At 44.2% G+C, this 20,706-nt stretch overlaps 1 protein-coding gene across 9 annotated transcripts in view; it reads right to left on the bottom strand.

The window, feature by feature from the left end:
- The window catches only part of GATAD2A (GATA zinc finger domain containing 2A), a 66,715-nt gene that overhangs the window by 7,750 nt on the left and 38,259 nt on the right, over nt 1–20,706 (bottom strand). For 3 of the 9 annotated variants that reach the window (XM_075776689.1, XM_075776691.1, XM_075776690.1), the window contains exons 3-7: nt 16,279–16,550; nt 5,586–5,715; nt 4,952–5,083; nt 3,270–3,359; nt 1,042–1,173 (exon numbers count right to left, since the gene is read on the bottom strand). In XM_075776689.1, the coding sequence (XP_075632804.1) occupies nt 1,042–1,173; nt 3,270–3,359; nt 4,952–5,083; nt 5,586–5,715; nt 16,279–16,541 (747 nt within the window). In that variant the 5' untranslated portion in view covers nt 16,542–16,550. Of the gene's footprint in view, nt 1–1,041; nt 1,174–3,269; nt 3,360–4,951; nt 5,084–5,585; nt 5,716–16,278; nt 16,551–17,104; nt 17,229–17,343; nt 17,436–20,706 lie in introns of those variants that run through there. The other 6 variants (XM_075776694.1, XM_075776695.1, XM_075776696.1 and 3 more) reach the window with 4 other exon arrangements.

Genomic DNA, 20,706 nt, shown 5'->3' with positions numbered 1-20,706 from the left:
AAGGCAAGGAACGCAAAGAAAGCGCGGTAATTAACATCCGTGCCAAAAGGCGATGTTTTTCCCTTTCCCTCTTGTCAAAATTAAACAAGTAGAACGTAACATGAAGAGATGCTTGTATGTGAGGCCATCATATTACAGCCAGAAGAGCCGTGTCAAAAAAAAATTTAAAAAAAAAATATCTAAGTTTCCAAGTCAAATTTCTTTCAAAATGTATGGCTGTTAAGCCTGTTTCATTTCAAAGGCATTAGGAAAGCTATTTCTCAGAATGAGGTTTTCGCCATAATCAGAACAGAAGGAAAATGAAGCACCAAATCTCTACCTTCCTCCTTAATGCTGGCTATGCAACAGATAAAAGCAGACCTTTCACTGCAAAATAAATCCTCATTTAACAAGAAAATATTTTTTCCTGGTATCCCACGGAAGTCATAATTTTAGAAGACCGTATCAAATTGAACATTGCTTTCCTACTCCTTTAGTGACACCGCTATTTTCTGTTATAGGTGATAAAGACTCGGCAAAGTCGCACTTTCAGACTTCCAACCGACTATCTCATTTCAGCAGCTCTTACTCAATTGCAAGAAAGACACAATGAGGAAAAAACCCCTGAGTTTTAGCATTTGAAAAGGTGAAATTGATATGACAGAAATAATAACGAGAGGGGGAAAAAAGGAAGAACAAGGGATTGTGTTTCATTTCCTCTGCTGCCGCTCTCCTAAAAAGAGCTGGAAGCCTGTAAATTAACTTTAATAGTAAAGACAAACAAACTGCTCTGGTGCAGCTAAGGGAAGCAGCAATGCAGGTAAGGCGGTATCCTACATCACCACAGGATTTTCTCGGGCTTCACTGGAAGCATTACGGGACAGCACAATAAGCAAAAGCAGAATGATGCAGGACCTTTCAGCAGCAATACATCTAGCCATATTAAGAAATTCCAGCAAGAACTTCATAGGTTCCCTCCAGACAAGCAGAAAGATGACTAGGAAAACAGTTAAGATGCATTAAGGAAAAACCAGAGCGGCTCTACACAAGGTAAATACTTACCTGTGCTCCTCTGACAAGAGGCGGCATTACTATCTGCGTGTTTTGCTGATTTCCTAATTTTGAAGAAGTTTGCTGCCCTCCACGGACCAAGGGAGGGGGAATAACAGTGCCTGGTATACGCGTAGAGGAGGTCTGCAAGACAGAAAATAGATTATTCGCGTTGTTTCATTCTGGTATATTTATATGCATGCTCTCTGCTGCTGCTTAGTGTGCCGATAAAGCGGTATCCGAAATCTTACGAAGCAATATAACATATGTAAGGACACGATGGCAGTCTGGCTACATGCTCAGGGATTGTTCTCTCTCATCCTGCACAGAATTCAAAAGGTAAAGAGCGGTCCTGAATGTTTTCATCTGCCCTCCCACCACTGAAATTCAGTAGCTCAAGAACTGCTGTACTGAGACACGCCAAAGAGGCTCGCCACAACCCGAGGGCGAGAGCAGGGGGTACGGGAGCGCAGCGCTCTGGCTGACGTGACGGATGCAGTATCTGTCTTGAGGCAGTGGAAAGACTGTAGGACAAGAGATGGCTGGGCTGGCTGCAGTGCAGTTAGTGTCAAAAAAAAAAAAAAAGAAGACAAGGAAAAAAAAAGAAGAAGAAAAAGAAAAAAAAAGAAGGAAAAAAAAGAAAAAAGTGTATTTTGGCAGGGGGAGTAAAAGAACAGGGAAATACAAACTGCTGTCTTCAAGGAGAAGCATGGGGCAGTCAGAAGTTGGAGATGCAGGAACCCAGGGAGGTGAGCAGACTGGGCATGGGCATGTATATGGGAAGGAAAAATAAAAAGAGAAAAAAGGGGAAAGAAAAAGAAAAAGGAGTCAGGCTAAAGAAATTTGAAAAATTGCTTCCCATGGTTTTTGGGCTGCAGAGTGCATTAAATCCTCATGTTTCTCATGACACTATAAAAGGTGATATGGTTTCACGCATCACTCGCATTCCTGCGGACCACTACCACCAGGTGCGATCGGGCTGAGCAGCACTCACTGCTCAAGAGCAACAAACCTCTCCATCCTACTCATGTGGCTTTACACATCTTGCCACTTCCCTCGCTCAAGCCCCAAACTGACCATCATCTGTGAATTAAGACTTCTAAAAACACTGAAGCTCCCACTTTCATGAGTTACCACCTGTACACACACGTACGTATTTAAGCAGGTGGGAAGATTTATCCACTTCTGTTATGCTTTTCAACTGAGGACCAAATGTTAAACTCAACTCCTACGCACAGGAATTAGTAGAGCTTTTACAACCAAGCAAAAGCAGACGGAGGTTAGGTTAATTTGCCCAAACACTGCAAATTAGACAGAATGACTTCAGTTCTGGATTCTTAGCTCCCAGCTCTCTGCTCTGTCCAACCGAAGTTTCACTCTCTGTTTGCTGAAGATTTAACTCGTGGTCCAGTTCCTCTGAAAGTGCTGTCTTCAGTGAAGGCAACTTGCCTTGAGGAAGAGATTACTCCAACCGACAGATTGCTTTAGGTTTTGTGAACGTTTCCTAAATGGACAGCAAATTTACCCCTTCCCTCCAGTACAGCATTCTAGGGGATTTTTGAAATGAAGAGTTGCCATTTTCCAAGTGAAAGCATTTTGTGCTGAAGCAGTTTTGAAATTTGTTTCGAATTAGCCCAAGGTAAATAACCAGAAATGTTTACAATCCAAAAGTGAAACGAGATACACAAGAGGAAGATTAGGTTGACAGATGCCAACTGCCTCTGCCTTTTCTTTTTTTTTTCTTTCTTTTTTCCTTCCCCAAGGCTTTCCAACATTTCATTTAATTTAGTCTGAACCAAGACCTCTCCTACTATCATGTGCCATTCAGCCACCAAGCCAGAAGAGAAAATCATATGATTCACTCAGCTCTTACAGTTAATCACACTGAGGGCACAATTAAGTCTCTTGAGGGTACGGCAACAGGCTGCCACAACATTTCTACGACATCCTCTTTCGCCAAAGGTCGTTAGCACTGGTATGGATGTGTTTATCAGCAGAGTGGATCAGGATGACCAGCCACTGAAAAATAAGCTTATGAGAGTTATCTGCGTGTGACATCCTACTTCTATCTCCCACCCCAATCGTTCTTAAAAAGCTTACAGCGGGGTTTTACGGGAGTTAAAAAAGAAAATTCCACCTGGCTCCAAGCCGTTAACGTGATGGGATTGTCCTTTCCTGTACTGTGCACCTTCCTCTCTGCTCCCTGCCCTGAACCTGGCAGCCTGGCCCACCCCACTGACCTGGAGGGACGGCTTGCCAGCAGGAACACTCTGCGGTCCCCGCACCAAGGGCGGAGGGGTGGCCACAGCACTCCCAGAGGAACCAGCAGGCTGGAAGAGGAAAAAAAAAACCAGAAAGAAAGCAGACGAGTGTAAGGGTGTAAAGCAGAATTACAGAAGCTAAGGGAATAAAAGCGTTTACCTCCTTGTGCCTCAGTAAGAGAATCTTCAGAGACTGTAGTTTCCCCCCTCCCCCATCCCTTTCCTCCTCCAAGCATCTCAACAAGCGTATTTAAATGAAGAAATTATTAGGTAAGTATAGATAAGATTACACCAGGAAAATAAAAAACCATCTATACACCAAAAGCAGAGCAACGTGGAAATCTATTTCAGCAATCTCAGCTTAGAGCCCGCGTCAGTCTTACCCACCATTACTACTAGTCTCAACTAACTAGGTTCAAGCATAATGCAAGGTGGAAAAAAAAAAAAAAGAGTTTAGGAAAAAGACTTCAGATATTAAGAAGTTTAGGATATGCCATTTCACCCAAGTTAGTTCAAACATCCAGAGCTCACTGCTCAGCGTTCAGCAACAAGTTGAGTGAGGCAGGTACTTGCATTAGTTTTAATCCCATCTACTGAAGCACTCAGAAGTCCAGGAGAAAGATGCCAACAGAACAAACAAAACCAGCCAAGAGAGCTGTATTAACATCCGTCTGCACCGTGAAGCGCACTTAAATCTACACATCACCCCCATCGCAAAAAAAAAAAAAAAAAATCCATCAAGTCAGCATTGCACACTGTAAAATAAAATCGTTTAGTTGCCATTGTTACAGATACTTGAAATTTAGCTTGTGCCTTGATAGCAGCGCGTGGGGTGTTCGCTCGCCCCCTCGCCTCCCAACCTCCTCTGCTCTTCTCCTGCCACCCTCCACCTCTACCCTTCAGTGCCACTTATGCAGCAAGCAGTCCAGGCAAGCGCTCTGATAAAAAGGCAGATTTTTTTTTTTTTTTTTTTTTTTTTTCCCTGATGAAAACAGTTCTCCTGCCAGCACTCTGGGTATTGCGTGTGGTTGTGTGAGATGAGGGGAGGGGAGAAAGGAGGAGGAAGGGAGCTGAGTGGGAGGGCTGAACCATTCCTTCCAGGGGCTGCCTGGATTTTTTTGGATGATGAAAGTGTGTGGCAAACCGCAGACTGACTTCACCTGGGAAGACCTGGAATCCAGATCTGGGCTTCTGCCACGCAGCACAAAACGCAGCCCTCGGCCACCAGCCCCCAGAGCTTGGGGTTCAAATACTTTAACTCTACCTGTCACCACGTTTTTACGTGCAACAATCTCCTCCAAAGGTATGTCAGCAATCTTGATGCAGCATTAAGGACTGGACGGAGTGTTTAATAATTGGAAGTATATTACATTCAAAAATGCATCTGAGTTTTAACAAAAAGGTCTTCAGCTTTTGAATACGGTTGATAGGATAAACTGTCTTCTTGTTTGGTCTTGGCAAGACAAAAAAAGGAATTCCACAAAAAGGAATGGTTATCAGGATAAACCACTATAAACTTCATAAAGATTTTATGAAGAGTGAGATAGGCTTTATTTGAAAGCTACCTTATGTTCCAAAAGTTATGGCAACTGCCACAGTTATTTGCATTTCCCCCCCTCCATTTCAAAAGATGAGATAAGTATCTGTAGGAAAATAAGTACCTTCTGAGTAGTGGTCTCCTTCTGGATTTGACTTTGCCGTAACTTTTTCAATAAAACAAGCTTTGCTTCTTCTAACCGTAACTCTTCTTTTAGTTGTTTAATCATTCTCTCACGCTCCTCCGGACTGCTTTTCTGCAGGGCCAGGTACGCCAATAGAGGATGGGAAAACAGGGAGGGGGGAGAGGGAAAAGATAGTTACCATACAAGTTAGGACAAGAACTTACAGCACTATAATTGTCATGTACGTCTTAATATCACCGACATGCCAGCAGTATACGGACATAAATTGAGTACAGAGAAAGAACTCAAAGCCCCCCCCCCCCCCCAAGTTTGAGATATTTTCACTAGCAAAACAAGTAAACAAAGACAACAAATCTGTGTTATGCCATGCTGAACAAGGGGCATTGCGCCCACTAAAAAGCCAATTCTGAAGAAGGTGCGCTTTTGAAGCGTATAAAAACCAAGAACAACATCAGCCTTTAACAGCTTCAAGATTCCCTGCTTGGAAATCCATTTTTATAAAACCACGTATCCACCCAACCCTGTGACCACAGGTGCCTCTGCAGGAGCAAGCAGTGTGTTTTCTTCTTTTTAGATGGCACAACTTAAAGTGCGTCAAGACAAGAAGACTCACCATGAGCGCCTCCGTGTTGGTCTCTTTTAATGCTATTTTTGTTAAACCATTCATTCTAGGGCTAGAAGGTTCATTGTCAGATAACACTATAATGTCCGGTGAAGGGACTCTCTTTTCTCTCTTTATTTCACTGCAAATCAAAAGAAAAATACAGACGAGTTAATAAAAACAAGCAAACAACTACTTTGTGCTGTGAAGTAACATTATTTACAACCTCCTGCTAGATTAATCCTCAGCCTCTCAATTCTGAATAAACATGGATGAGTTCAATCAATGTCTATTCTCCTTGTGGATATTAAGCTTCCCAGTACAAAAGCTGCCACCAGGCAAGATGCAGCCACACGTATAGGAATGGTGAACTCCTTCAAATTAGAAGCTTTTCCACCAGCATCCCCCTTGCAGAACATGAGGGTTTCCAGGGCTCTGCTTGCACCAGGGGAAGACCACATCCCACCCCTAATCCAGGCCCAAACATCTCACTTGCTGCTTCTCTTTAATGTGCTGAAAGGCGAAACCTATACCCCTCTTTTCTTTTTCCTTTCCCAATGCAAATATTTGTAAGTTGTGGCTTTTCCCCACCCAAGTTACTGAATCTGAAGGAAACCCCACACAAACAACTCACACCTATTCACTTACCTAAGTTTACGCACTTGAAGGCATTAACTTTGTTTTACACCGACACTACTAAATTCTTTTCTGCTATTAACAGCGGAAACCTGTAACAGTCTCAACAGACACATCCTCGCAACTTCATCGAAAACCACTGAAACACGTCCAGACATATATTGATTTTAACTCTTTATTTGGCTTTAACGCTCAGTGTCTTGAATGATGGCTGCACCTTCCACCTGAATTCCTGACAATAAATCACCTCTCAGCTCCATCATACGAGAACAGAATCTTAAACTACACGAACCAAAAGGGACAGAGATGACGAGATGTGAGAACAGGTGCCAGCACAGATCACCTTTGGTACCAGGATTTAGGATTTCAAACTACAAAGCCTAAGTATTTCAGAATAAGGTTTGGGGCATGTGATTGCTGAGAAGTTTAGCAGGAGCTTCACAGGAACAGGACAGCAAAGTCTTCTGCACCACCCAGGAAACGACGACAGTGCTTGACATAGGGCCGACAGCAAGGATTTTAGGAGAATGTAACACAAGCAAGTGTTTTGTTTTTCTTGTAATGCAAAGCCAGAAGCCGGAACAGTGAAGTTTACAGCGAGAACCTTCTGTCTTACAGTTCGGAATTAGACAAAATGTGTAAAGAATTGGTATCCAGCAAGATGAAGCAAATATTTAAGTGTGGTTTGTATTATCCACAAGTAAGAGATGTGGCATGTGAGCCACATTGTTCTTTTAAGTATCAGGCAGCTACTTCTTAGATTAAACAACAATTTCTAGACTTAACTGATACGCCGCGTTTATTAGGAATTCAATGATTAACAGAAATTAATCCTTATTATCTTATTCAGTGATGCTGAGGATATTCACACCAAATAACAGCGCTGAAAAGCTGGGCACCCTGATAAGCTTGGTGAAACACACACCTTCAGTAAATGCACAGGGCGGGTCAAATGATATTTTGGATACTACAAAAACTGCAAAACCCAGCTTTTAAAATACAATTTTCATGTTGGGGGGGGAAGAAAAAAGTAGAGAAGTGTCCTCTAGAGGGCACAGCAAGCCAGTAAACTCGAGTCATTGAAACTCTGAGGTTGTTTCAAAAGTACCAGTGACACAGGTGAAGTATTTCCAGCTTTTTCCTGTATCTTAGTGCACCAGACTGGCTCAGGTCGCTCTCAGCAGGGAGGTAACTGGGTCGGGCCAAGCTCTAACTGTCTTGGAAGCTTCTCCCGACAGCGGTGAACAGCAGGCGTGCAGGGAAGGCTCCGACATGTCGAGCTCCTCGCTGCTGAGCCCTTTTCAGGCTGGAGCAGCTCCGCGTGAAGGACTGAGACTCAACCGGAGTCAAGCGCTGGCCCTTCCTCCTCAAACTTTAAGGTTAAATCCCTCATGAAAAGCATAGGCAGTTAACTAAAAAAAAGTTGGGACTCAGATAAACGTGGGGATTTGAGCATTCTTGCAACATGAACCAGCCCACTGCCAAAACACAAGGGCTCTTTCTCCTGGTTCCACCTTTGAACCAGCCCACACGACTGCGGGAAGGGAAGCTGCGAAGAGCATCCGCAGGTACGAGGCAACGTGAAGGATTTTATTCAGCTACAGACGAATAAACCATAGGTGACACTTCGCACCCTCTCCACGCAGCGGTGAGAGCAGCTCTCCGGGCCGTCCTCCGCAGGGATCTTGACGGAACCCGGGAGCTGCCAACGGGGCGACGCCAGAGCTGCTGCCGCTGTGCTCCAGCCGGTTTTTTCCTCCGGCCGAGGGGGCAGCGTCCGAACCCGCTTCAGATGGCGACACCGGGGCTCTCCCCTCCGGCGCTGAGCGGGGCCACCGACGGGTCACGTGACACGCCGGGCACGTGACCCGCCACGGCAAAAACCATGGCAACGGCCGGTCCCAGCCGGTGCTGCCCGGCCTTCATTTTGTGAGGTGAGGTCAGGCTCAGGTGCCGGCAGAGAAAATGGAGCGGCCGTGCCCAGGGGTCCCTGTCACCCCACCCAGGGTCTCCGCCACCCGCCATGGGCACCCGTGCCAAGGGGCACTTGGCGCTTTGCAAGAATTAAAAAAAAAAAAAAAAAAAAAAAAAAAAAAAAGAAACGGCAAAAAAAAAAAAGTCCCAAGAGAGTCACTGGACCGCGTCATGGAGTCCTCCTAGTTTTATTTTCACGCTGGACGAGAAAGGCCAGGCTGGAAGACGACGCCTGCCGGCTCCTGGGCTTTCCCAGGACACCGCAGGGAGGAACATCTTCATCCTGAACTAGTTCAGCGTCATTCTGTTATCAGCACACGTCAAGCAAAGTGCGAGCAACAGAAGTTTGCATTCATCAGCGATCGGAATACTCTCATCTTTGGGGGGAAAAAAAAAAAAAAAAGACACCACACCCCCCAAAAAAAACCCACACCAGAATTTAGGAGGAGGGGGAGCACACCTTGCAGCCTGCCGGCCAAGCCTGGGACTGCTCGGCTGCGGAGCCGGGCAGCATGGAGGGAGAGCGGCCGTTCCCGCTCTCGATGCAGGACCCAGCACTGGCAGCTGCTCCAAACGCTTCTCGTCAGCCCATGCCCAGGGCACCAGGAGCCGGGACGGACGTCGGTTGCTTGGCCAAGCCATGATAGCACCCACACCTTCCCCAAGGCCCTTCCTGAGATGGGCCACCAGCACCTCCGCTAAGGAACTGCTGCGGCCTGCATCAGGGATCCCCTCTGCTGTGGGGGGGACCCCCACTTATCTCTTTGCATTTGGAAGGGAGCAACATCAAAACCGAGGGTCTGTGCAAGATACCACTGCTTTGCACAAAAGAAAAAAAAAGCTGCCTCAGCTGTTTCGGACAACAACATGACATCTGGGACTAGGAAAGCAAGCCTTGCCCCTAACAGCTCTGCACTAAACCCTGTCCTGTACTCAGGCTGTGAAGCAGGAGGAGACAAGACCTGATGGTCCTTCATCCAAGAGCTTCCCCAAACCCCTGCGATTTCTCTGTTTTGCAAGATACATTATGATATTCCTGACAGTTACCTTGTAAGACACTGACCTAATAAAAACTGCATTAGAGACCACTACATTCAGAGATTAAAAAAATCATGTATTTCCACAAAATCATTAGTCAGATCTATTTAGGACCACCTACCTACATTTTGAGTCTGCTGACATGCAACCTCACAGAGGAAAACTCTTCTTGAAGGGAAGAGATACTATATATCTTTTTTTTAAGGCAACACATATTGACCACAGCAACAAAGTCGACTCACGTTCAGTATTACAGGATTTATATTCTCAGCAGTGCGACCGACGGCACAGTGAATGAGGTGGCACAAGACTGAACTCCAGAAACGTAGACCAGAACTCTGCAAAACAATCTTCCTTCAAAAAGGGGTTTGCTTTACTCTTTTGTTAGCCTGTGTGTAAAGCAAAAAATTCAAAGCAGATGTTTCAAAATAAGAAAGACAATGGAAACATCACCACTTTCAGAAAAATACTGCCACCAGCAGTTAATAATTTGGGCTAACTGCCCTGATACTATGACCTTTATCCTCTGAAGCCATCAGGCATATCCTTTTGCTAAATAAAGACATAGTTCTATTATTCTCCCTTCAGCTTTCATAAGTGTTGCTGTCTCAATCATTTGGACTCTACACTAGAAGATGAAAGCGGGGTTGCTGCCCAGTTACGTACACCCATTTAAGCATTCACAGCAATAAAACGCAATTTAAACAGAGACCTTGCAGAAAGTTTGTGTAAGGAATCAAACGCAGACCTCCTAAGTCATGAAGTACCCTAAGAGAAAGGCCACGCTTCCTCCAATATCCTCTTTTAAAACCTCAGAGCATGAGGACAGACGCACCATGCCGTTCAAGAGTTTTCCTTAGTGTCTTGGAGCATTCTGTAGCAATTCAGAGCACAACAACTATTCCAGAAAAAAAACAAACCGAACAAAAAAGCCACTTTCTCATGGGGACACTGTGTATTTATTTGTTGATTTGAAGGAAAGAAGAGGATCAGGTGGCCGAATCCAGCCTCGGAGGTTTGCTTCCACTTAGCTGGGCTAGAGGAAGATTAATTCAATTTTTGCCTTGAAGATCTGAGGTCTCAGGTACCCTGCAGTGGACTCAACTTAGTTCTAACAGATCCACCCTCCTGCAAGACAGAAGTTTCGTACAACTACGGAAGGCAAAGTTTAAGCTTAACGCTAGTCAGAGAAAAAGAGACACCCAGGAACTACTGGCTCTGGTAGAGGGTTTAATTTCAGAGGACTCATGACATTAATGAAAGAGTTGCTGTACTGCAACAAGCAGTCTTTGCATTTGCTCATACTGATCCAGAAGCATTACACAAAAAACAATCTTCCTTTTACACACCAGATCTTATTCATGCTCTAAAATGCCCTTCTGATCGCTCTTCCAGAAAAAAAAAAAAGTTAAAAATAAAATCAACGTGATGCTCACTTGGTCACTCACTTGATTAAAGATACAGAACTACTGACCTGCAACATGAAATCCCCCACTGCAGAGCAGAGCCCTCCGCAGCCGCGTCCTGCAGTACCCAACACACTCTGTCCATCTCCAGGTAACCGAAGGAAGCATCACAACTGTTATTCAGACCAAAGCTTCATCTGCATTAGCAAATCTGCAACAGTTTTGCCTCAGTCCATTCAACAATCTCTTGTGTACTCTCATCCAAAAATATTTGGCAAGGAAGGAAGACAAACAAGGAAAGAAAAAGCAATGAAGCGAGGATTTTTTTTTTTTTCCTGGAGTTGTTATATCTACACAAATCAAAGAAGTTGCAATGGATCTAGTGACTGTGGTGTGAAACTGAAGCAAAACTTCATCCCTTCCTCTGAACATAAAGGAAGAAAAACTTTAATCAAACCACATCTGCATTTAAAATAAAACATTGAAACTCCTCAACAAACTTTGGCATCAATTTTGTCACAACATCCTTTAGCACGACACATACCAGGAGGCACAGACACAGTGTACGTAAGCTGAAAAGGAGATCTAAAGTGGGGGGCTGCGCCACATTTCCAGGCTCACTGATGGGAAGAGGAGCCTGTTACTCCACACTGGCGCTGCCGTGGACACTGTTCCCAGTAAATTCCAGTAAAGCAGAGAGTTTGGTCAGCCAACACAGGCTGCATCCTGATGTGCTTAAGAACACATTAGAATTTCAGAGTCAAATCCATTCATTTAGGAAGTTTTAAGTGTGATTTGACCAGATTAAAAGAATACAAAACAGGAAAAAAAAACCCAAATCAAAACAAAATCCTTCAAAGCACCACAATTTAGCATCTAAACCCTAACACGAAAATTCAGAGCACAGCCATTAGGCCAACTTTCATACAGAACAATTTCTATTAGATGTTATTTTTAATTATCCCATATAACAAAAGTACAACATGATTATTCTGAGGTTCCAGAGCAGCGCAACATTTGTCAAGCACACAAATCATAACCAGCAAAACCTAAAATTAAAGGAACTAAAGAGTTCAGACAGATTATTTGCCCAAGAGCACTAACTACAGGGATGCTACACACTCTTCAGTCTCATCCTTCCTGGCAGTTTTTATTTAAGCAAACAGGCAGTGGCTTAGGTCAGGCCAACTCACATGCAATTTCCAGAAGCAAGAGCTTAAAGCTGTGGGTGTATCTGATATTTGAGCATACTGCACATCAGGACACAATAGATGGGTGCAAGCAATTTTTGTGGAAAATAAACCAAACATATCAAATGCAGACTTTTTGGCTTACCCAGACTTGGATTTCAAGTGGAAGGAAAATCCAGACTCTAGCTTAATGTGAGAAGACCACACAGTATATATGTAGTGGTTTGGGGACGTGGGGGTTTTTTATTTGTTCTGTTTGGGGTTTTTAAAATGTAAGACCCCAACTGATACAAAATCTGCAGGAATTATTTCTGTTTATCAGCCAGCCTTAAACTTTTTTTGATCAAGCCACAATTAATACAGGTAAGATAGTTAATATACCAATTTACCACTCTTGGCAAACAGAGAAAACACAGAAAAAGCAGCCAGATGTTCAACTGTCTAAAAAGTTTTCCAGTTTGCTTTACAGGGGACATGTTCGTCCCAAGACTGCTAACAAGACAAAGCAAGAGCCAGGGATGGATAGATAGATAGAAGCCAACTCTTACATTTGTGTTTTATTAACAAGATCACCCTCACCATTGCCATCACGCTTGCGTGCTGCAACAAAACCATTTTCTCACTCTCTCTCCCTTTCCCCGTATCACTGAGAAGCCTCGCTTTTTAGAATTCTGAAATGAAATATATTTTGAGGTGATCTATTTGGAGAGTTACTATGATTTTGAGGATTTAAGATAGCACAGCAGAACAACCAACCACACCAGAGCTGCTCGGAGGGTCAAGTGGTATCCCAGCCTGTAAACACCCCCCACCTCTAGTTATGAGCATAGTTTTCCTAGGATTGGGATAACGGTACGCTGCTCCTGAAAGACTCTGATCCAGAAGAGAGGACAATTTGTCCTTGTGGGCCTGTCTGAGGACAGCAGCTCCTGTTCAGATAGCCAGTTACATGACTGGTCCAGAAGATCACTCGTGGTCTCTGCCAAACCTTACTGTGAGTACAGCAGAAATCAGGAGCTCAACCAGTGTCGTGTATGCAACTGGTTCACGTTGTATGGTTCAGGAAATAGTACTAAAAGAAAAAAAAAAACCCAAAACAAACTTGGAAAACGGTCAGAACGTGTACCATAAATGGAGGGAGTACAATAAATGCAGCAGGCAGTATGATCCAAGAATGGCTCCAGGAGAAAGCCCCAGCTGGAAGCAACTGATGCTCAACACAGGGCAACTGTAGTAGGAGACTCATGTGTTTATGGGAAGGAAAGAACAGAGCAGAGATGAAGAACAGAGGAAGGGGAGAGCAGAGCTTGAAGGCACAATAAGACATCAGGACGTTCTTTCCCTCCAGCTCCCGTATCGATGTAAAGCAGTGTATTCACAAGCAAAGCGATTGTCATTACGCTATTTTACCATCCCTCTGCGAACACGACACGTCCTTATCGAGGAGGGAGGACTCTCCTTCCTCCCATTCCTTCTCTGCAGTAACTCCAGGATAATTACACACCAGCATAGCTTGCTCCCAGTGCTGCAAAAACGCCGTGCAGAGGAGCAAGATTTTGGTTTGGCCTTGTGTGACCTCTCATCAAAGACTTCTACCACTACAGACTTTCTTCTGTTTCTTCTGGCATCAGTAAATGGGCTCAAACCAGATACTATTTTTAAATGTAACTTCAAGGTTTAGGGAAAAAAATATCAAGAGAAATAGATTTTTAAGTTTAATGCAGAGATATTGCTAGGTTTGTATTTCAAAACTTGAAAATCAACTGATTTCAGAAAGATAATCCATTCCATCAGCTTTACATCAGCTAAACTGTGATTATTGCTGGGCCACCTTTTCCAAAGAAAATATTATGTTTTCAGTTCTAAAAGCATTAGGGAAGTTTAAGAGCCAAACACCATAGATCACTAAGCATGAATTTTACCCAAGAAGTTTGTAGCAGTTCAGTAATTTTAAGCAACAGCTCTTTTTTCACCTCCTCAGAAAATCAGCTCAACTCTTTTAAAGACACAGGTCTTATGAAAGCTGCAAGCTAAATTCCTCTAAAGATCAAAGATCTGGAAAGGTAAGTCCCACACATTAAATAAATAAATAAATAAAAATCCTTATTAAATTAAGATCCACCTTCCCTACAAATGCCAATTGTATTCTTATATATGCAAGGGATCAGCCTCATCCAGAGACAAGCTTCCTCTATATCCCAGGCATCTTCAGACTCAGATTGCATTTGCTTGGGAGATATTTGCATCCTGATGCTGGTCAGCCGCTCAGCGCCACGTTTACGCTCCGGGAGCGGAGCCACGCACGGACCGAGGGCACGGCCACAACGCAGGAGCGGAGCCCCGGAGCCTGGGAAGCTGCTGCCTTACTTCCAGAAGTTTGCAGAACCATTCAGGCTCATTCTTTGTCATTTGAGATGACTCAGGGTTTAATTCCTCTCTATTAAGAATTTTATACAAACACACGTTATGAAAGGTGTTCTAACTTACAAACAGTATCCAAAGAGCTTATCCAAAGCCTCATGAAATTCTTCAGCGGACCTGGGATCCAACTGCCTCTTTACACAAGCATATTTTTTTGTATGGGGAAGCCTCTCCTCCCTCCTTGCCGAAACTGAATACAGCAATATCCTATTACCACCTGAAATAAGAACGCCGTACGGAGAGAGGATGTTCTCTCATCTCATCCGAATAGGTGTTATTGTTCCAGATACTCTCTGGGAAGTTAAGCGTACAGCCCCTTCTTGTTCATCATCCCTTTGCGCGTCTTGCAACGGAGATGGACACCAACAGAGCAGAAACACTGGCACGCATTTCAAAAATGTAAGTTCACAAAGAACGCATGCATGCGGCGGCAAGTACTGCAACAAGAGTTAGAATACCTGATTCTAATTTATTCAATTTTTGGTATGAGCAATCTTTTTAGATATTCTTCAAAAAAAAGAGCATGCATACCTGTGTTAATTAGTAGGTAGCGATTATGCCAAAAACCACCTTCAGATATTTACTCCTAGCCAGCACAATACAACTGCTTGACATGGAAGTCATCCATTACCCCAGTTAACTGCTTCTGTGCAAGACCTAAGCACCTCCTAAATGTCAGACCCAGCCATTTGTGTCATTGTCCCTTTGGCAGAAGGTTTATGGATAAAGTTGAAAACTATCACCTTTGCTCACTCACGCTGAAGGAAGAGGTCTTGTTTTACATATACTGAAGCGGTATTTGAATGAGGTAATCAGACTCTTGCAAAGTTATTTCCCTTAGAAAAGCATCAAAAGTTGGAAAAATTTTACAGATGAATTGCCATGAAACATCAAACATACCAATTTTCTTAGTAGCACCCAGAAATGCCCCTCCTCCCAATAATTCCTGCACAGTTGATAAGGATCTCATGTTTGCAGTTTCACACCTCAGACTTGCACTGCTCTAATACCTAACATCCAAGCAAACAGATTTATCACTCCGAGAACTGTTTAAGCCATTTTGCACAGACAGGCAGGTCTCAATTCTTATGTATCGCCACTCCAACATCACCCCATGTCAGAACCAGGAATAAACGAGGCTTCTAGACTTCCTGCTCCATACATTGCATCTTACCACACTATAAAGAAAAAAAACCCAAGACTCTGAGGGGCCAACATCAGGGCCACAGAATTTTTGACAGTTTTTATCCTGATACAGATGGAATCTGGGTTAGAAGTATGGTGGAAGATTTGGAATCTGGCATTAAAGTAAATCCTAATGTCAGAACCACCCAATTCATGTGTGTATCTCATGCACAAGTCGAAGGCACAGCTTTACATTTTTGTAATAATAAAATTCTCCAGAGTGATAAGGAACTTTGGGTTCATGCTTTCAGATGTCAAAACTCAAGACATCTAAGTCTGGAGGCTGGACTTTCAAAAAAGTATGAAAAACTTGTCCTACAGAGAATCGCTGCAGACAGGTGCTGTCTTTTCAGAATACTTCTCGTGTCAAAATCCACAAGTTACTTCAAAAAGAAAGTCAGACTTACCCATACATACTGCTCTGTCAGGAAGAATCAAGTTGCAATTAAAAGTCCTCTGTTTCGACAATTATAATCTATTATTTTTCCTATATCACAGCTTAATTAAAAAACCCAAACCACTCTTCCTCACATAAATCCCAATCAGTAGCTCACAGTGCATCCTCTTCATAACTTGTACGTTTTTCTATTCGAGAGCGTATTTCTTTACTCAGCTGCTCATCACAGCTGCTACTGCTGTCAAAGCTCGTGGAAGAAAAAAGATCAGTAAAGAGGTTATACAGAAGGAGCTGTTGAACCTCACGTGAAGAGCCAGAGCTGCAACATACATATAACATTTTAATTCTCTCTGCCTTTAAGGTGCAGAGAACTTCTTCCTAGTGCCATCTGACCACATTTTACTGTGCCGGTATCCCAAACACTAGAGTGCGACTGCAGCACGTAGGTCATAACTCACCTTTTTGAGGTACTCATGTCCACAGGCTCATCTCCCGTCTGAACCTCCACTTTAATGGTTGCTTTCACCTCTCCGCTTTTTAATAATCCTTGCACTTTTCCAGCTCCAGGATCTGTTTTTATTTTCATGTCGCCTTCAGCATTTATATCTGTTCCTAATAGTCCTTTCTCCATCTTTATTTTTTTACTGTCCACATCGTTATGCGTTATCTCACGTTCTAAGGCTCGTTTCTGACTTCGTGTCCTGCATGCTTCCTCTGTCATTGTGAGGCTCTGGGGAGAGAGGAGACACAAACGAGTTAAGTACATTGGAAAAAAAAAAAAAAAAGTTGGACAAAACACCTTAATTTCAAAATAGGGCAAAGTACAGCGGTTATTGCAAAAAGAAGTTCAGAAAGAGCAATAAAAGTTTTGCCAGTGTGCTCACTTACCCTATCTTCAAAATACATCTCAGTCTGAAGCTATTAAGCACCCGGCGTCACTATACCTACACTTTTTATGTGAAGCAAACCCAAACAAACAAAAAAGCAAAACAAGAACACACACACAAACCCCCACTAAGAATAAACTAGAATCACCAAGAAGAAAAAAGAAAAAAGCGCGCCTGCATGAGAGCACAAGGGAATATACAAACCCCCACGACGAAAAAAGTTTGGCTCTTTACCAAAAGGGAGGAAGAATGTATGTATTTGCCTCACATGCAAATAAATGCAATTACAAAATTCTAGATTAGGATCTCCCTGGGACTGCTGCCATGTCTTTCTGAGGACCTAAGCCTGATTGCAAGTTTCGGGAATCAGACACTATGGGGAAAAGGACCACCACACCCTGCATGAAGAGAAGCTTCCATATTTCTTGACAGCCTGCTGCCAGGCGCTAAGGCACTGCCATTGTACTACTCAAGTTGAGACTTTCTCCCCTCCTGGTGAAGGAGCCAGGCTTTTCCAGGCGGCTTCAGCAGAGGAAGCGCTGGGCTCGGGGGAACCAGGCTTAACTCCTCGCCTGCCGGAGGCGCAGGAAGTTCTGCTCCTGGTGGGCTCTGACATCTCAGCCCGCACTTCGGTACCTGCGGACACCCATCCATCGGACGCGGAGCTGAGTCAGGCTTTGATCCCATGACATCACTGGGCTCCACATGACCCTTCCCAGGATGCAGCCTGCGAGACAAAGCACTTTCCAGAAACCAGTCTGAGCCGGCGGCAGGCAACCCGCAGCCAGGCTAACCCTGCCGCCGGCCGGCACCCTGGAGCATCCCTCCTCCTCCTCGGGCACCCACTGCTCCCCTCCGGGTGCTCGGGGGACACCAGGCAGCAAGAGGGTGACATGTGGCAGGGTGGGGAGAGAGGGAGAGAAATACACCCCCCCTCTTTTAGTTTTTTAATTAATTAATCAATCAATCAATTTTAAATGTTCCTCCCACCCCAGATTTTTTTTCCTCCTCCTTTTAAAATGGATTTAAAGAGTAAGGCCAACACACAATAGTTGGACAAAGTCTTTGAAATGTTTTTAGCAGCAAGATTAACATAATTACACAACATAATTAAACTCTGCTCCCCCCCCCCCCCCCCCCCCCCCCGTTATTCAACAATGTCACATAAGCATTATGTGAAATTGCCATTTTGATAGTATAAGCCCTGCGCAAGTGACTGCAAGTTTCTCTGTGGCGTGTTGGATGAAATACGTATTTTTTTTTTAAAGGAGGAAAAAAAAATTAAAAGTCATTGTCAATGCACAAGTGCCTCCCCTCAGCTGATGTGCATTTACAGTGTGACCACGCCTGAACTTACAATAATGGAAGAAAGGTGTGTTTTACAGAGAGGCTAAGTTGATTTCGGTATTTATGGAAGCGAGTGAACAGCACACCGCCCAGGCAGCGGCCAGCAGCACGGAGATTTTGGCGCGGCTCTGCGTACCCCAGCTGACAGGCAGCACAAACCCCCCCTCCGCCTCAGGCAGCCCCCTGGAAGCCGTGCTTTTAACTCCCATAGCACTTCGGTTTACGTATCTCTGCTGAGGGCACGACAAACGCCTTCTCCCCCTGAAGGAGCGATCGGACAGCCTGACCGGGAATCGCAAATCTTTTTCCTATTAACTCAGGGCAAACACATCTGAACCCAGGGCTAAAACAAAGGACCGGGTAGCTATTGCCAGGCTTACGTATATCGAGATGTGCTATTAATCACAGTGACTTTCTTTCAAGACTGCTTAGTCAGTAGGAAAACTCCTTAAACCCTGATCTGGTTTATTTTCAGCATCTTCATATTCAGGATGAGAAGCAGCAGCTCCAGCAGCCTGTGCTGATCCGAGAGCTACAGCGGCACCTCAGGCACTCAGGCTCCAAACTTTAAGAACATTTACACAATGTTGTGTTTCTATCCCTTTGTTTTTCCCAGTTTTGACTGGGATGGGGAAGGTCGAGCTGTACTGGGATATTTCATACATCATCACACGCAGAGCCGCCAGGCAGAACTCTGCACGCTCACGGCTGAGTCTCGCTTACCCGAGTTAACATCACAAGCGATGGGAATGATCTAAATCTCCTATCGGCACTAAGTTGTATTTTAAAAAATAAAAATAAAAAAATCAATGCAGTCAAAATCCTAACATAAAGATGGGTAATACATGCTGAATACTTCTCTAAGCACCTGTTTTCCAGCTAACCAAGACAGCTCCTCTGAGAGCGACGGAGCAGACACTAAGCACCCCACTCAGAGCACTTCCAGGGGCAAACCCTTCGTACACAAACTCCTTACAAAGGTTAGACTGAACCAGTTAACAACCTTGATGAAAAATGCACAACGTCCCTTCCCAAAAACCCCTCTCCCATTACATACTCTTGAGGGCATCTCATCTTGCACCCTGAAATTCCTTTCTGAAGTAGCAGCAGCCATTTCTCCTCGTAACCATCGCCCCCTCATCAGACACTGACAAACTTTACTTGGAAACAGCCTCGGCTTCCCTGCACGTTCCCTGCTCAGTCAAAAAGCGACACCTCCGTTTTCCTTCGAGGAATGGTGCTGCTGCTGCAACAACAACAGTTCTGCAAATCAAAATTCAGTCCAAGTTTTTGTTAAAAATTCACAGCGTCTTGTCGCAACCATGTAGGCTGGAAAGCAGCAACTGGGGACAGCGATTACTAGAGAGAAGAGTATTTGTAGCACAACACACTGCTTCGTTTGTGAAGATCTACGTTACTGGAAAGGCCTTGGGATGAGATTGCACTAAGATTTTTACAGCTAAATCTGAAGATTGCAAGTGTAGGCTCAAGGTTTATATATACTGTAATAGAGAGATCTGGTTGCACAGTTCCCCTACCACAACAGTGATTAAATCATATTTATTGTAGGTGAACCCTAAACCCAAGCTCCCTAAAATAGTTTTAACCCTTTCAGGAGATAATACCAGCAAAACAATTTGCTAAACTGGATACAGACGCAGAGAGACCTAAAGGAAAATTAACGAGGCACTGAGAGAAGGGGAGTAGAATTCTAAGAAGAATTTCTTTAAAAAGGCCATTCTGCCTCTCTTCTCAGGAAGAGAGATGAAAACTGGTAACACCAGAGTCTTTTTATGGGAATCACCTGGGTCACTGGGCCCCATCTCCTGCAAGTCAGAGGGCATCAAGAAGCAGGTGCACAGTTTAGGTGGGTCCCCAGCAAGATCTGTTTCACACAGCAGACTATAAACCACTTCCCAAAACAGCCAGGCTCGAGCCAGGTCTGTAGGAAAAGGTTAAAACCAGACGGGTGCCCTCAAGAGAGGAGGAGGAGGAGGAGGAGGAAGAGTGCACCTGCAGAGACCTGCACCAGCAGGGATGGTGTCCTCGCTGACGGAGAGGACGCGAGCACCCCCTTGCACGACAGGAGGAGGTAAGAGAGAGAAACCCAAACCGACCTGAGAAGAAAACTCCCTCCTGATGGCAAATGTCGCCATTTGCTTAATCCCCAGCACCCAAGGAGGCATGCCAGTCATTCCGTGAGACTTTACCACCACCTTACCAGGGCACTCTGTGACCAGCCCTTAAGTCCGCTAGATTTATGCAGATCCCATCTTCAACTGGTTCCACTAGATGAGATGTTTCAAAACATCCAGGCTGTTTCAAGGATAACATATCACTTCTGAAGCTATTCCCAAAATCCCCACCATTAACAAGAACCAATCAACATGAACAGCAAACAGCTTCGGTTCAACTCGACTATACCTTTTACTTGAAAGAAGGAAGAAAAAGTAAGGATTACACAGTAAATTTTAAGCTTTATGGAAGGTTCTGCTTTTTATTACAAGGAATGGCATAGCTTGGGGCGGAGTGCCCAGGACCTAAGCAGCAAATACTAAGTTGTAAGTGCGATCACTGTAACAGATTAACTACTACGATCAATTCAAAAGGCAGTTTAGTATACCATATAAAATGCAGTAAACTCCTCGGACC

The sequence above is a fragment of the Balearica regulorum genome, chromosome 26 (assembly GCF_011004875.1).
Source record: "Balearica regulorum gibbericeps isolate bBalReg1 chromosome 26, bBalReg1.pri, whole genome shotgun sequence".
In the NCBI taxonomy this organism is placed as follows: Eukaryota; Metazoa; Chordata; class Aves; order Gruiformes; family Gruidae; genus Balearica; species Balearica regulorum.
Note: the sequence above shows the minus strand (reverse complement) of the source record. Positions and strands in the feature narration are given on the sequence as shown.